Genomic DNA, 17,619 nt, shown 5'->3' with positions numbered 1-17,619 from the left:
AACTTTTTGTTGCCAAAAATGGAAGAACTGAACTTGGTTGACATGTAGTTTTAACAAGATGGCGCTACATGCCACACAGCTCGCGATTCTATGGCCATTTTGAGGGAAAACTTCGGAGAACAATTCATCTCAAGGAATGGACCGGTAAGTTGGCCACCAAGATCATGCGATTTGACGCCTTTAGACTATTTTTTGTGAGGCTACGTCAAGTCTAAAGTCTACAAAAATAAGCCAGCAACTATTCCAGCTTTGGAAGACAACATTTCCGAAGAAATTCGGGCTATTCCGGCCGAAATGCTCGAAAAAGTTACCCAAAATTGGACTTTGCGAATGGACCACCTAAGACGCAGCCGCGGTCAACATTTAAATGAAATTATCTTCAAAAAGTAAATGTCATGGACCAATCTGACGTTTCAAATAAAGAATCGATGAGATTTTGCAAATTTTATGCGTTTTTTTTAAAAAAAGTTCTCAAGCTCTTAAAAAATCACCGTCGGAATGTCGGAATCGCAACTTTGAAGGCACATATTTTTCGGAATATGGTACCTTGTTATCTCCTAAAATCCCGACATAAGTTTCCCAGGTTATTATTCCATCAATTAGAAACACTGGACCTATTCTACACCAAGAAAAACAACCTTATTCATCAGACTTCCACCCTCATGTTTCAAAGTCGGCTTGGTGTATCGTGGATTGTACGCTTCAACTTATGGGCGACGAGCAAAATGTTTTCCATCCATTCCAAAAAGATTGATTTTTGTTTCGTCACTCCACAACACATTTCGTCATTTTTTTCCTCTTCAAATGGATCATAGGGCATGAAACATTTCGACAATAGTCAATTCTTTTTTCATATGACCTGGTTTTGATAAGGGAACCTTTCTTGGCGATCGAGCTGGTAATTTTCTTACCAAGATCATTTTGTCTTTTTTTGACAGTTTTGATGGGCCACCCCTAGTTTCAAAAATTTTTTTTTGGTCCTAACGCTTGAAAAACTATTGTAGAGGAGCATTTGACTATTCTGGCAATGCTCCGAATTAACTCACCCAGCTCACTCAACACCGAAAGCGCTTGACGCTGAGACTCCAAGCAATGCTTATTTTTTCCTATAAAGTTCTTCAATGAAATAAAATTATGTTGATTTTAAGTGGTCAAATAATAGAACTTTATTATTGACCTATTTTCCTCCTGTGAAATCTTAATCGAAAAAATTTAAACATTTTCTTGGCTGTTCTTATTTTTTGCCAATTAATTCATCGCTTTCCAAAAAGTCTAATATTTCGAAATTCAAAAAATCCAAGAAATTATTGGACACATTTGTCATGCGGTTTTATTAAAACTTTTTTTTTCCTCTAAATCTTTCATTAACCATTAAAAACAGTATTTATTTGTTTAATAGGTACATAAATATTATTATAACAACAATTATAACTAACTTGATCAAGTTCGTGTGATCAAGTCGTGCATTTAATTATATTATTCTGTTTTTTTTTTTTGTTATTTTGTTCAACAAAAAGTTGAATTCTATTATAGGAAGTTGATAGTTGAGTTGACAAGGTGATTGAATGCATTGCTAAAACTTAACACGAAATAATTTGCTTATTCAACCGTATTTAAAATAAAATATACGAGTATCTTGTAAATTTCCGATCACCAATTAATTTTTGAAACAATTCAAAATAATCCTCGAATTGATCACATGAAAAAGAAATACATAATACTTTTTTTTTTAAAATTATATAACTCAAGAACATGGTCTTCATAACCGATTAAGATTATTTGCATAATAATTCAATTTCTAAACAATCCACGACTCATTTTGGACAAGTGGAATTGTTTGTTGTATAGATTCTTAAAAATATTTATAGTATAAATAACGTGATCCCAAAATAAGAAGGAGGTAACTTTTTTTTTCAAATTTAACTGACAAAAATTATTATCACAATATCTACGTACTTTGTATACTTAAACTTACAATAGAAACACAATCTTTTTGTGAGTAGGTTTGTTTGTTTACTTAATTCTAGCTGGAATCTGGAAACATGCGGCATCACCCTTGGTGTCTCCCAATCCACAATGAATCTCCAATGTTACAGTGGGATAAATTGGTAAAATATCGAAGCTGTTTTTGTAGGTGTATGTTTCGCCAGCTTTGAGCGGGCAACCGACAGCTTTTTTACCTTCTGCATCGTAAATATTAGGGCAAGCACTTGTACCATAGATGCCAGGGAAAGGAAGTGGCACATTTTGGAGAATTCCTGAAATGTCGTTGTTTAGTTCATTAAAATCTCTGGTGGGGACCACCTTCATTTCAATGTCCACTTTAGTGTTTCTTTTCAAGATGCACTTATTCTTTGGACAATTTGATATGGTAACTTCGGTTGGTTCCAATAGCCTTGCTGAACCTGGGAATAGAAAGAGAACATTTTTAGAGTTAATAGAATATAATTTTTGTTTTCCTTGAGCTTAACTGACAATTGGTTGTCACACCTTACAATATTTTTAGAACTATGAGTAAAAACATTTTCTGAAATGTTTTACAATATTGTAAACCTCAAATGGGTTTCAATTGTGTCAATGTTTTCAGAAACGCCATTGGCAGCCATTGGGCAGGTTCAAGGAACATAAAAGACTTAATTTGCAGTAAATTGCGTTCTTTGATAATTAAAGCATAATTTTTGTTTGTTCAAAAGTATTTCGCTATTGGTAGCTATTATTCAAGCACGGACATCATGTGGATTTAGCTAAACAATATGTGAGTCGCAATTGGAGTCGAGTGATTTTTTGACACTTGTAATATAAGAGAAATGACAAAATGATAATTACTTCGTTTTGTAAACTACTCATCGGATTCTTAAAAATATCAGTGTGATATTTTTTTAACATATGTTTTTTCGATAGCTTAAACAAATTAAATTCTTAAAAAAATGACTTAGCTACACTTCTAGTTTTTTTTTAATCTCATGCAGGATTTATATCAAACAAACCATTACATTAAAATAAGTGAAGTTTTGAAATAAATTTTCTATTAGAACCAATTGAAATTTTTGAAATTTTTCTATGTCACGATATTTTCACTGTCTTCCTCGGGAAGTTACTGTAATTTTTCACGATCAAAACAGATAAGTATTTCTCATAAGTAAGAAACTAGAAACTTATCGTAAATACGTATTTTGCAAGACATTCAAAACTACAACTTAAGTTCAACTTGAGAGAATCAGTTATTTTAATTCCTTATTTGGCTAAGGTGATAAGTGATGAAGGGCTGATCCAGATTTGTTATCAGAATGTGTATCTTAACCTAACATTTACACATTTCAAGGACTGAAGTTACAATTTTAGTTAATAGATTATTAACAATTTAGTTTGGACGACTCACTGAGTCCAACAGTTTTCTATATATGCCATATTTAAGAGTTAAAATAAAATTGTTTAGAGGGTTTTTGGTGCATTCCACCCAGAAATGTTAGAAATTGTGTTGAAACGTAGCTTTTTTCGTATGTTATTGTTGAACGCCACAAAGATAAAAAATGCAATACCCAGAAAATAAGAAATTTTTTCACAAAAATTTTAACTTTTTTTCTTAGAAAATAGAACAAAATGACGCGTATTCATAGAGAATTACTAAAGTCGTGATATCTTGATCTATAGTTTCAGGCTTGTTGATTGTTGATGTGTTTAGTTAAACCGCAGTTTAAGGTTGTATTTTACTACAATTATACTTCAAATGACAGGTCAAAGCAAAAAAATACTGTTGAATTTTCAAACTCGTTATTTTGTGCTGTCATTCCTCAAATTGGATGTCGAAAAAAGTAAGTAGGTAAAAAAAAACTATTCAATAGAAAATCAAAAAAAAAATATAAAACGCGAACGGCGGGAGAACTTATCGCAGTCAGGCAAAGAGCTACACCAGCAAGTTTACGTAGAATTTATTTTATATGATTGAACTTTTCAGCTTTCGGCTGTAATAATAATACTTAAACACAGCATTTCCTATGTTTGCCTAAGCTCTGGAAGCCTGGACTTGCTTAGTAACAACTTAGCAAGAGTTTAGCAAACATCTATGAATGTGTTATAAAGAATTTTCTGCCTTTCTTTCGACGTATTTTTTTCGGCCTCAATTTTCGGGATTCTATTATTATTATCATTATTAGTCTGGAGTTGATGCTAAAAAATAACTACTTTGCGTGAATCTTTTGAAAATATTTTGATTTTAAAGAAGTCAACAAAGCAAACACATTTTAGTGTGGCACTCACAAACTTCACGTTGCAAAATTTCTTTTCATTTCAGTTCAGAAGAGATTTAAAGCATTTATATTCAATTAATAGATATGAATAGTCCATAATATTTTTCAATCAGCCATTAGTTTAACAAAAAAAGTAAAAAAAACAATTGAAGACCAGTTTTAAGAATTTAAAGGCAACTTAATATCAAATTGGAAATCTCTTATTAAATGTTTCTTCTTAAGAACCTTAATACTGCTCTTTCTCTCAAAAAAGATCTAACGAAAATCATTTACAGCATTACCTAAGTTTATATTTTTTTTTGTTTCATACATAAAAAAAAATAATTAAAAATATATGGACCTTAAGGTTACAGAAACTAAAACAGGGTCTATGGACTTTATGCCTTTATTCGCACGTGCATGTTTGAGATTTGAAGTTATTTCTTGAAAAATAGTCCAAATTGTTGTTCTTTTGTTTTATTTTTTGTGTTTTAGTTGAAAAGGTTAACATTAAAGCCTATGTACGTATATTTATTTATACATACACATATTTTATTTTTATTTTTGTACACTAAAAGTTGGTGACTTCAAATTTAATAAAACAATATTACCTGATCATAGAATCGTACAAAGAATCAAAAAACATTGCTAAACTGAGTTCTAATATCCTAGACCCTAAAGTTTAAGAGTGTTATAAATTGAAGTTTTATCTAAGACTGACATCTAAATCAGAGTTCTAACGCTCAAAAAATTGTGAAGAAACCGGGTAAGAACTCAATCGATTTCCTATTTTTCAATAAACCGAGTATTAGACGCTAGAATTTTGTCAAGGCATTGGCCGTTACTACGTTTATTTTTGAATTTTAAATAAAATATAATAGTTTTCAGCTTACTATAGTTTAAAGATTACTTTAATATAAAATTGTAAACTTTGGAACTGAGAACTACAAATGTACTATGAAATTTGCACCTGTCTTGTTATGTAAACAACATTAATATAGAAATCGCATATTATTAAATCTTGTTGTAGTTGACAGACCTAAGCCCTATTGACAGATCTTATTCAATGGTTTGAAAAAGAAAACTAAATATGCAAAACAGAACTATTAAAAACATGGTCTAATAGTATGCCATCCGAGCTCAGCGTTGCCAATGTAAACAAAATAATTCAATATATTATTTGTACCGATTGCAGAATCTGACATTTAGGAGAGTAAGGAATGCAAGTCAATTGTTGATATTTGTAACGCAATTAAAATAGAAAATTACTTTGATTCACTTTTTTTTGCTCAAGTTTAATTTCTCAAAAATATCTAAGATTTTATTTCTAAGATTTTAGACATTTCTAATGTATACTCAAAAATGTAAACACAATTTCTCATACACATTTCTTAGTTTTTGTGTCATAAATCTGAGAATAAAATGTTTGTGATTGGGGTTTTTAATGTGAAACTTGGTCAAAGAAATAGATTTTAAAGACTCAATAAAGAATTTAATTCAATTCCATTACTCAAACATTCTCTATCACACAATTGAGAAGAGAGGAAATACAAAGCTAGGTAAGAAAAAACAATGAATTCTATTATACATATTCCATTCGGGTGCTTCAAATTAATCGGATTGTGAAAATTCTCAGAGATCTTTTAACTGGAAAAATGTTATTGTGATAGAAATAGTTCAAATTTAAAAAAAAAAAATTCTTGAAGATTAGAATTATCTTATGACATTTTGGACTGTTTTTTAAAAGGCATTATTTTTTGTAAATGATTTGAATCATTGCTTTGAAAAATTGAAAAAAGAGGCTTTAACACAATATTCAACACAGTATTTTTTTTAGATAAATAGTTCAAGGCCAATATCTTCCTTTGTTCGCCTAGTACTTGAGTCAAAAACTTTTTGTAAGTTTTCGTGTTTTTTTTATAAGTTGTCAAAGATTATCTAAATATTACCAGCAATATTTTGCATAATAATGAAATAGTTTGATTTCAAAATCTATTTTTGTTAACGAGATCTTTAGTCAAAACCCAATTTTTATCAATTTTAGTACCATTTCTTAAAAATTTGTATTTCTCCTGTAGACAAACATAGATTGTATTTTTTTGAGGCCATTACATTACGTTAGCAATAAAATTTGGCTCAGAATGAAATCATTTATTTACGAGATATTGAGAACCAATTTAGCGTAAGTATTTTTTGTAGATTTTATAAGATGACAATAGTTTGTATCCAATATTTTAAATTTTTAAAAAGATGTATAAGTCGGTAATAACAATTACGTTTAGTTTGTTTTTTTATTTTGCTTTTATTTTTTGTAAATAACTGTCAATTATTTTTTTCCTGTTTTTTGCTTAGTAAAAAAAACGTTAAGTATTTTCTTTTTCAAAATCATATCAGTTTGGTATAACGTCACAATATATCGTATACAATTTAATTGAAGTCGCTAGCTGTATCGGTTCGTGAGATGTTTTAGGTAAAAGATTTTTCAGCATTATATGCTGTATAAACAAAAAAATTGTTAGAAGTCGATATGTATACCGGTTCTTGAGATAGGGACTACAGCTTCCCGAACTTATGGACGTACGGACATTTGAACGTACGCACGCACAGACATCCCTCTAAAAATCTTTTATTAAGATTCTAGGGACTTTCAAACGTCGGGAAATGTCAAATTTTCAATTCGACAAATTAAACCGATTACAATAACTTCCTCAGGGAAGTTTATAAACCAGTTTTTAGTTTTATATAGTTTATAGATTGCTAAAATATAAACTTGTAAGCGTTGGAAAGGAGATCTACAAATTTAGTATGATTAATGTTCCTCTGTCTTGTGAACTGAACTGCTTACAAAAACTATTATAAACTTAAATCAGTCTACTAGGAACCACAAAGAAGTCTGGAGCCACAGCACACACTTTACGGCGTTCACTAACCATTTTGAGAGAGATGTTTCCACGGCATCTTCTTTCTTTACGAGGAGACATTACCTGGCCACCAAGGTCCCCTGATTTATCACCTTGTGATTTTTTTCTTTGGGGACATTTAAAGGCCCAAGCCTACACTCATCGCCCATTTCATTCATTGGAAGCACTTAAGGAGGCAATCACTCAGGAAGTGGCAGCCATTACACCACAAAGGACTCGACGAGCAATAGAAAACTTCCGGGAAAGGACAATATTTAACGGATATAATGTTTAAAACTAAGTAATTATTTTATTTAATGTAAAATGGCATAGTATTTAATTTAAAAAAATTCAATAAAATTTGTCTGGTAAATTGTTTATTTATTTGTCATTATTGTCATTTTAAAATATGGGAGATCTTTTTGCCGGACCATGTATTGCTTTTGAGTTCAGCGTTGCCAATGTAAACAAAATTGTTTAACATGTTATTTGTATCGATTGCAGAATCCGATATTAAGAGAGATAGGAAATAAGTTAAATGTTTGACATTTATACAAAATCAAACTAAATTGCTCTTATTTAAGTTCTTTAGCTTGAGTAATTGGAAAGCTTACATATCTTAGATCTCAGATCAAATTTTTGTATTCTTAGAAATTAAGACGTAAATGCTGAAACCTGGAAATCAAATTTGTATGATTAATTATATACACAGAATACAAAGCTGGGTGAGGATTAAATTCTTATTATATTTCATTCTCCAGCTTTAAGTCAATCCGACTGAAAAAGTCCTCAGAAACTTTGAAAATATAAACAGACCAAATGTAACTGTGTTAGAAATAGTTTCAATTGTAACAATATTTGAATATGGAAAACAATATTTTCTGTGAAATAAAATAAGTTTGAAGCCAATATTTTTAATTTTTGAAAAGCTAATTGAGCCGAAAATCAATTTTTACCAACTTTTATACATTTTTTTTTAGGTTTTTATTTTTTGTAAAAAAACTGTCAATTCGATTTTTCTCAAATTTTGTCCTTATGTTGAAAACAATATTTTTTTATAAGAAAAAATTAGTAAGAACCTATTATCTCAAAGTTTTTAAAAGATATTTGAGTCAAAAATCATTTTTTACGAACTTTTGTTAATATTTTTTCGGTTTTAAATTTTTATACAAAAACTGTCACTTCGATTTTTTTCGAACTTTAACTGAATGTTGAAAACAAGATTTTTTGAAAGATTAAAGTAAATTAAAGCCAAAATCTCAAAGTTTTGAAAAGATATTCGAGTCGAAAATCAATTTTTACCAACTTTTATACATTTTTTTTTAGGTTTTTATTTTTTTGTAATAAAAACTGTCAATTCCATTTTTCTCAAAATTTTATCAGATGTCAAAAACATTATTTTTCGTTGCACACAATTGATTTAGAGATGAAATCATATTTCAGTCGTAAAATTTTGGAGGTGACAAATTTTTTTTTTCAGTTTTATTGATTTATAAAAAAAACCGTTATATTGATTTTTTCAAAAAATATACCTGTTTGGTATCACGTTTGGTTCGTAAGATATTTAGGGTTAACCAAAATTTTCACCTTTTTTTCAAACTACTATGGTGAAAAAACCACCCACTCAATTTTCTTGAGAGCCCTATCTGCATCTTTCTGCCTTATTATCTGTATAATAAAATTTATTTGATTAGGGACCTTGAAACGTCGAGAAATGTCAAAATGTTCAATTTGACAAATCGAACCCATTACAATAACTTCCTATAAGAAGTTAAAAATTTGAGATTATGGCTTCCGACTAATTTCCACTTATAAAAAATATTGTTTTCAACATTCAGACACAATTTGAGAAAAATCAAATTGACAGTTTTTTTTACAAAAAATAGAACCTAACAAAAAAACAATACTAAAACTCTTGGTAAAAATTTACTTTAGACTCAAATAGCTTTTCAAAATTAAAAATATTGTTTACGAACTTTTATATTTCGCAGAAAATATTGTTTTCGGTATTCAGTACTTTTTTTTTTAATAAAAATTCAACAGTCCGTTATTTCATAAGAAAATAAAATCTACAAGAAATGGTACGCACATTTAGTAAAAATTGATGTTAGGTTTTTGATATCTCTCAAATTAATTTCATTCATCCAATTTGTAAAAATTTGAGAAATGCTACTAAAATTGGTAAAAATTTACTTTGAACTAAAAATGTATTTAACAGAACTCAATTTTCAAACTAAACTATGTCCTTATATGAAAAATAATGTTGGTAATTTTAAAATTTTTAATAATAATTCAAGCAACAACTTGTGGGTCGCATCCCAGCCTCTGTTTTGTACAAACTTTGAATCATTCATGAAAATAAATTGAAAAATGTAATTTTTTAAAAAGTTTCTCTAAAAATGTTTTGTATTTTTGGTTTGACGGCAACGCTGATTCAATGGCCTTGAGATTAATAAACAAAACTTTATTATATTTTTAAAATGTATATTACGTGTGAGTAAGTTGGTCTTCCTTAAAAAATAGACAACATTTTTAATATTCTAAGCAATAATTTTGAAACACATAATTATAACATTCAAATAGATTATTAGCTATGCCACTGTTTTGATTATAAGGTATTAATATACCTACATTATTTTTATTTGACCTTTATGTTGTTTCTAACAAGGAAATAAATAAAACAACATTTAATAAAATAAAACTATTTAATTGAATTAACGTGACAAACATAAATTAAAGTAAAAAAAACTTACTCTTTGGACATTTTTTTACTTGCGTTGATTGAACAGATGCAATAATTAGAGCTAAAAGACATAAGCTTTTCCAGAAATACATCTTTGATTCTGTAAACAAATAAACAACAAAAACAAAAAACATGAATATGGTTAAATTAGCATTTTTTTTAAATACCGGCGGCTTTTTTTTTAAATAATTCGATAAGGCATTATGTCAAAAAGTTTACTAGTTTAACTGGCTTTTTGAGCTTGCTTAATGACTTTTAAATGCAAAATATTATTTTTTATATGTCAAACACGCAACTTTAAGTTGAATTTGAAACAATCTTATCATTATTTTGTCAGTTACAATAAATTATTCACTCGTAAACAAACTTCTATAAACTACTAATTAGGTTGATGCACTTTAGAGTGTGTCTTGTCGTGGGATGACAGGCCATGTGTCATATGGCAGTAATCATGCAAGTTTACACCTTTAAAAAAAACTATTTGTAACTTCACACAATCTTTAGCAGCTAAACCAGTTTAGCACTGTCCGCATTGGCATTGTGTCAAAATAAGCTTGAAAAATTGAAGTTATGCAAGATATCCACAGAAATCAGTTAAAATTTGTAAGCCCACATTGACAGTTTAAATATTTTATATTTATTTTGTTAATAACTGTACACGTACCGAGGGTCAAATTATATTATGACGAAAATGTAACACAAGACTTCAAACAGAATTTGACTCAGAGTATAGAAAGAGTTGTAAATTAATTGGGTGTGTTCGGCTGGTAGATACTTCACGACTGAGCAACTATATCGAAAGTGGCAAGACGCTTGAATAGTGCCTCAACTTTATATAGGAAAGTACTATAGTTTGAATGTTAATGGTGGGAAAAAGAGTACATTCCAAATCTCTGTAGGGGAGAATGGGTATGATACCGTATGAAGTTTGTGACTATTTTCGATTTTGCTTTGTGTTTTTGTTTAAAATTATTTCTATTGTGTCCAAGAAAATAATACGTTATGTTAGCTTCGCTACCAAAATTGCCGATACGAGTACTTAAAACAATGAAGATGAAATTGAGTAAATTTTAAAGTTTTAGGAAGTAACATAAATGAACTTTCTTAAAATATTCTGATTTTTTAACAAATCGTGCTGACTTAAATATACTTGGCGCACACTAAAAAGAAAATGGCTTCCTTTAAAGCATTCATTAAGAAAATATTTCGCCCAACATTGGTCTTAATGTCTTGAAATTAGAAATGGGGTGAATATTAGGAGGTGGCTAAGCAGTTTTTGACTTGAAAGTAAATCCGAAATTGAACTCAAAACTTATATAATTGACGTTCTTCTAAGTGTGATTAGTTCAATTTTCAAGATTAAGTTCAAGTTCAATTGATTTTTATTTCTTAATTTATAACAACAATACCCGTGATTTGTTGGAAAATCTATCAATAGTATAGTAGGCTTTTACACTAATAACAAAAACAATATCCTTAGTATGGATACTACCGATAGAAGTTCAAGTAGGATCTTACTACGGATGGGTTTTTGAGATTTATACGAGTCTCGAATGGATCTTATGTGATTTCGTTCTCAAATGTTGGTACGATTGATATTGCATTTGTATCTCGACGGCTGTGTTCGATGATAAGTTGTGCATTTGGAATCATGTGTTTTCCATTGGGGGCAAAAATCAATCTATTACTGTTAATACAATTTAGTTTTGTTAATGAAAATGGACAAACTGGGCTTATTTTGCAAGAGAAAACAATGGAAAAGATAGTTAAGTTTTGTTATGTTTCCACCAAAGGTTTATCTCAGTTTAGATTAAATAAAACTTTTTTGTGTTTCCACCACACAAGAAGATTTAAAAATGATTTAGATTGACAGCATTTTCTAAAATGCAAATAAAATATATTTCTTAAAAAGTGCATGTCAGCAAGTTCGATTAATGTTAAACAATAAAGAACTAAATAGTTCAGCACCATATAAGAATGTGCTACCTACTCCATGTGCAGTTTTTTTTAATTTTATTAAAACAAAGCAATATTTTTTTGTGTTCAAACCAAGGGCGGATCCATCATCAGGGGGGGGGGGGGGGGAGGTCACAAACTTAGATGAGTTTTTACTCATGAACAAAATGTTCTTTCATGTTTTGTAAAGGATGATAACAAAATTTAATAATTCCTTAAATGCCAACTTCAGTTATCAAATTATTTAGAACACTGTTGTCCAGCAAGGTATGGTCTTACTATTTAATTTGGATGACTCATATGAAAGCATTCCAAGATTCCAACAGTTTTTAAATATGCCATATTTAAGAGCTAAAATACAATAGCTTAGAGGGTTTTTGGCGGATTTTAGCGCAGAAATGTAGGAAATTGTTTTGAAAAGAAGCTTTTTTCCAAAAAACAAAACACACTTTTCTTGTTTTCATTTCTATTAATGCGAAGAACGCTGCAAAAATTTAAAAATCCAGAAATCGAGAGAGGATCTGATATGTAAAAATGTCGGGCTTTTTTTTATGTAATTTTTTTTAAATCATTTTCCGGGAGTCTCTTATTACTATCGTTATCAATCTGATTGCTCGTATTTTGATCTAATAAAGGTGTCAAAAAAACTTAAAAATTGTAGAAACAAAAAGGTTTGATTGGAAGAAAAGTTTTGTAGTACTCACAAATAACACGTTTCAAAGCTTTTATATCAATAGATATGAAACGTTTATTATGTTTTTCACTTAGCCATTAATTAAACAAAAGTGTCACTTGATTTTTTTGGGACATTTGTATTATTGAAATTCGTGTTTGAATCTCAGTTCTAGAGCATCTAAAGCAAATTCACTTCAAAAGTAGATTTATTTAATTTTTTTAAATCTTTTGAACCAATTTTGAAAGAAATGAAACGCACGAATGGGTCGCTAGAACTTGATAATTTATTGCAAAAAGTCTGTTTAAAAATATTTTCTATATTTAAGATTTAAAAATGTACCTGCAAAATAAGCTTCTCTACTGTCGTAATGTCATATTTGATTAAAAACTCTTTGAAATTGTTTAAAATAATTTAAAGCATGACTAAAGTTTTTTCAAATTCTAAATTGAGCGAAAATCAAAATTTGAATTGTTTTTGACAGCAAATCACTTTTTGGTGAATGGCGTTAAGCTTTTTGGCTCATGTGACCCCCCCCCCCTGAATCGTCAATTGGTCAAAAGTCAATAAATTTGTGTTTTTTTTGGAATAAGGCTAAATATCCGATTCATATTATGTTCTTGCTCCAATGTTCAGTCAAAAGTAGTACTTTTAGTAACAAAGTTTAAGGAAGTAAAATATAAATGTTGTTTTCATATACAAAAAATAAATAATTCAAAATATAATGGGGGTCATATCCATTAACGCAATACGATTAGTTTTGAATTGAAGGGAAAAAGCAAACAAATTATCTCCCAGGGGGGTCATGACCCCTTATGACCCCCCCTCCCTGGATCCGCCATTGGCACATACATGCAAATAAACAGACCATAATTCTTCACAAATTTTGACTCGATTCCGGTCGGGGAATCAAGCTCATTTCAACTCGATTCAGGTATACAAAGAATTGAGGCTAGCTTCAATCTCGCTTCAACACCACATTTTAATGTAGTAGTCTACGAACAAACCCCCTTCTTGATGTTTTTATTTTATGTGAAATTGATTGATTAAAACTCTGAAATCAACTATCACCTTACACAGACGTATTTTCTTGATTTTGATAGTCAATTATTACAAATCAGCTTACCCGATATCAACCCTGGTCTGAATTTTTCTATTTTTTGTTTGATAAATTATTCTGGCAAATTTTCAATTGTATCAACTTTCAAATATAAAAACTGGACTACTGCGGTTCGTATTTTTGGCAATTTCTTACTGTATATGGAATACCAAAAAAACAAGGCTAATGTTTAAAACAAAATTGAATAAGCATGACATTGCCCTCTTCTCGATTGACAATCATTAAAAAAGGTTCAAAATTAGATTTTTAAATTTTGAAAACATACAAAAAAGAAGCACACATATAATAAAATATACTAAAAATCGTGTGTTCAAAAAGTGTTTCCAAAAAGTTTCATTATGTCTTTGGATTGGAGCTATAGCTTTTTTATAAAAAAAGGTATGGATTCATTATGTCTGGGTTGCAGTTAAGAAGCGTGTTTACATCACTATCATGGATCTTATTTCCGCCAAGAAATGTCCTTAATTCTACTAATGTTATACATTTTCCTATGAAATTCTTTATATCTTCTTTTACTGACATATTGCACATAATCGGCAGATCCTCACTATGCGGCATAAAGTTCAATCGGACGAGATGACCTCAGATATTATTTTTTGATTGAAATGAATCTTAAAATAATTTCTCTCTCAAAGATTATGTTTAAAAACTATGAACTGAAGAAGCTGCTTGTACAATACATTCGAGTCTTCATTTTTCATCAGTTTAAGCGATGAGATTATACAGGGAATCTTTGAAATCCTTTCCATTGCAGTCTTGAACGTTAAGAATGAAATCCATTCCACAGTAACCTGCTAATTCCTACATCGCGATCACTTTTGGTAATCTGTAATCACTCTGTAAACTCTTAGAAGAAAATCGATGTGAGGCCCAAGTGTTTTGATAAAAAGTGTTGATAACTCGGTTTCGAGTAGTTTGGTGAATTTTTTGTTAGTTGGAAGCATCCTTTTATTTAGAATCTGAATAGATTCATATTTTCTGTAGCCCCAAGCCTGTGCTACAAACATCGTTGTAGACCCTTCTTCTGTAGTAAACACTTTGTATTTTGCGCTATGTGAAATAGAGCGGTTAGTCGTTAGCTCGATAGGTTAAGAGTTGTAATACCATTTTGTATATTCTAGCTAATCTGCCAGATTCATTTTTAAATAACATTACCTTCAATTTGCTTAAGTTGACCGTTAGATTCCACAACTTGCAAGATACGAGATGGTTGATCATTAGTTGGATCGTTTCTGGAGAGTAAGCAAAAAGAACAACAACGTTTGCAAATAGAAATACTTTGATTGAAACACCAGCAAACACTATTCCTTAAATCATCAATAAACAAAAAAAAAACAAATGAGGACTGAAGGAGCATTCCTGTTTTACACCCATTGTTGTTTAAAAAAAAGTCACGCTTCCAGCATCATGGATGTCCGAACTTTCCGAAGAGCTATCATCGACTCGGACCATTACCTCGTTGTAGCCAAAGTAGCACTTCGGGTTTCCAGACCCAAGGCAAAACAGGGAGATGCTGGGAGAAGATATACAACGACGAACGGCTACAATCGCAAGAGATTGACAAATCCTTCCCTCGCTGCATAAAAGGACGAGAGCTGCTCATGAGCTCTATTAGCGGAAAGGGAGAGGAACACCGACTTCTCAGAAGGAAAAAACATGAGAAGCGTCGAAAATGTTGAGAGGTTTAAAAGCAGGAATGAAGTTCGAAAGTTTTATGAACAGGTAAAACGAAATTCACAAGTACATAAACCTAGAACCGAAGCCTGCAAAAATTAAAGTGGAAACATCATAGTGGAACCGCAGTCAATGCTGAGGATATGGGAGGACCACTTCTGCAGACTGTATAACGGCGACCACGAACCGTATTCCCCTGTCAGGCAGGATGATCCATTCAACATAGACGACGAAAGCCAACAAGCCGGTCCTCTCGACTAAGACGAAGTAAAGATTGGAATATCTAAGCTGAAGTCTAACAAAGCCGCCGAGGCAGATGGCTTAAAGACTGTGCTCTTTAAAACTGCTGGAGATAAGCATGCACCAACTTATCTCTAAGAAATGTCGGAAGAAAGCATGCCCGATGAATGGAACCTCAGTATAGTTTGCCCGATCCTGAAAAAGGAGGCCCTCTAAACTGCACCAACTATAGAGGTCTATAAAATCTTCTCTGCCGTAATATGTGAACGTCTAAAGCCCATCGTCCACAACCTGATAGGTCCTTATCAGTGTGGTTTTAGACCAGGAAAGTCCACAGTCGATCGAATATTCACATTGCGGCAGATCCAAGAAAAAACCGAAGAACACCAAATCGACACCTACCATTTTTTCATCGATTTCAAGGCCGCATATGACAGCATCTACAGGGACGAGCTGTATAGAGCCATGTCTAGTCTTGGCATCCCAGCCAAACTCGTCCGTTTGTGCAGGATGGCCATGGAGAATTCACACTGCTCCATAAAGGTTGCAAACAACTTAACAGAACCTTTCGATGTCAAAAAAGGTTTTAGACAAGGTGATGCGCTGTCATGTGATTTTTTTAACATCGTGCTTGAAAGAACAGTGCAGAGCTCACACGTCAACAGTAGAGGCACTATCTTTCAAAAGTTTGTCCAATTACTAGCATTTGCTGATGACATTGACATAATCGAAAGAACTCAGAGTGATGTCAATGGGGCTTTTGTGAGTTTTGAGGCAGGGGTGGCAAAATGGGTTTAAAGGTTTATGAGGGCAAAACAAAGTACATGCTGTAGTCAAGAAAGGACATACAACACCGACGTCTTGGTCAAAACGTCACTATGGATAGACGTAGTTTTGAGGTAGTCAAGGACTTCGTCTACTTAGGCTCCGCTGTAAACGCAGAAAATAACACCAGCGCTGAGATCAAAACGCAGAATAACTCTTGCTAACCACTGTTTCTTTGGGCTAAGAAAGCAATTGAGTGATAAAGTCCTCTCTCGAGGGACCAAAGTGTCACTATATAAGACCCTTATACGGTGCAGAAGCATGGACTATGAAAAAAGCGGAGGAAAACACCTTAGGTGTTTTCGGGAGAAAAGTTCTTCTTGCGATCTACGGTAACGTATGCATCCATCTCTCATCACCATTACACATCGTCGGTTTTTTCACATAATACATGTTTTCTATCACTCTTCTATATTTTTTGCTGTAGAGCTTTTAAATCAAGGCTTTTTCGATTGTATTAAATGCAGTCTTAAAATAGACAAACCCGAAATATTTGTCAAAGTTAACATTTTGTCGCTTGTAGAGTAACCGCTACAAAAGCCTACCTTTTTAATGTATTAAAGTATAATGGCTGAATTTTAATTTGAGGGGAATTTCAAGTGTTTATTGCGACAGAACATTGTGTATTCAAATATCTGTGAAAAAATGGGAAGCATAATAAACTGAGACGAAGTTTTCGTTGAAGGTTGTGAGTTGCGCACTAAAGTTTTCGACGAATTAAGTTAGATCAGAAAGGGTAACAGAATTATTGCATCTTTGGAAAAATCCTTAGCTTTTTTTCGTTAAATAGATTATTGAAACTTTACACGTTTGGTGCATCGAACTTCTCTTTTGTAGTACAGGTGGCGTGATGGTTTTGCCCTAGACTGTCATGCTAGAGGTCGTCGGTTCAGTCCCTGCCAACTAAAGTTTTTGTGTTGCAACGAATTGACAAATACTCCAAGAGTAATTCTTGTCATAAAGGTACTTTCTCAAATTAGCCGTTCGGATTCGGTTTAAAAACTGTATGTCCCTTCGTCACTGAAATGACTATTTTACAGGAATATTTGAGAGTTGTAACTCAATTATTTCTTATTTGAAACATTTTTTTTTAAAGTTTAAAGGTAATTTTTAGTTACTTAATTTTTGTTGGGAGGAAAATAAATCAACACGCAAATTGAGTTTCAAGTGTTGCTTTGGACCTAATTAGCCTTTGCGTATAAATCAGAGATATATAGTTTCGCAGTAACTTCTTATGAGTACCGGTGGCATGACAGTTAGTG

At 31.4% G+C, this 17,619-nt stretch overlaps 1 protein-coding gene across 1 annotated transcript; it reads right to left on the bottom strand.

The window, feature by feature from the left end:
* Positions 1 to 1,304: 1,304 nt before the first annotated feature.
* On the bottom strand, positions 1,305 to 10,694 carry LOC129939614 (ecdysteroid-regulated 16 kDa protein). The gene is made up of 3 exons (XM_056047688.1): positions 10,534 to 10,694; positions 9,880 to 9,969; positions 1,305 to 2,405 (listed from the first exon to the last, which is right to left on the bottom strand). Exons 2-3 carry the CDS (start codon positions 9,959 to 9,961, stop codon positions 2,014 to 2,016), a joined length of 474 nt encoding a protein of 157 aa, XP_055903663.1. The 5' UTR covers positions 9,962 to 9,969; positions 10,534 to 10,694; the 3' UTR covers positions 1,305 to 2,013.
* Between the last annotated feature and the right edge of the window lie 6,925 nt (positions 10,695 to 17,619).

This window comes from Eupeodes corollae, chromosome 1 (genome assembly GCF_945859685.1).
Source record: "Eupeodes corollae chromosome 1, idEupCoro1.1, whole genome shotgun sequence".
NCBI lineage: Eukaryota > Metazoa > Arthropoda > Insecta > Diptera > Syrphidae > Eupeodes > Eupeodes corollae.
This window is presented reverse-complemented; position numbering and strand designations above follow the sequence as displayed.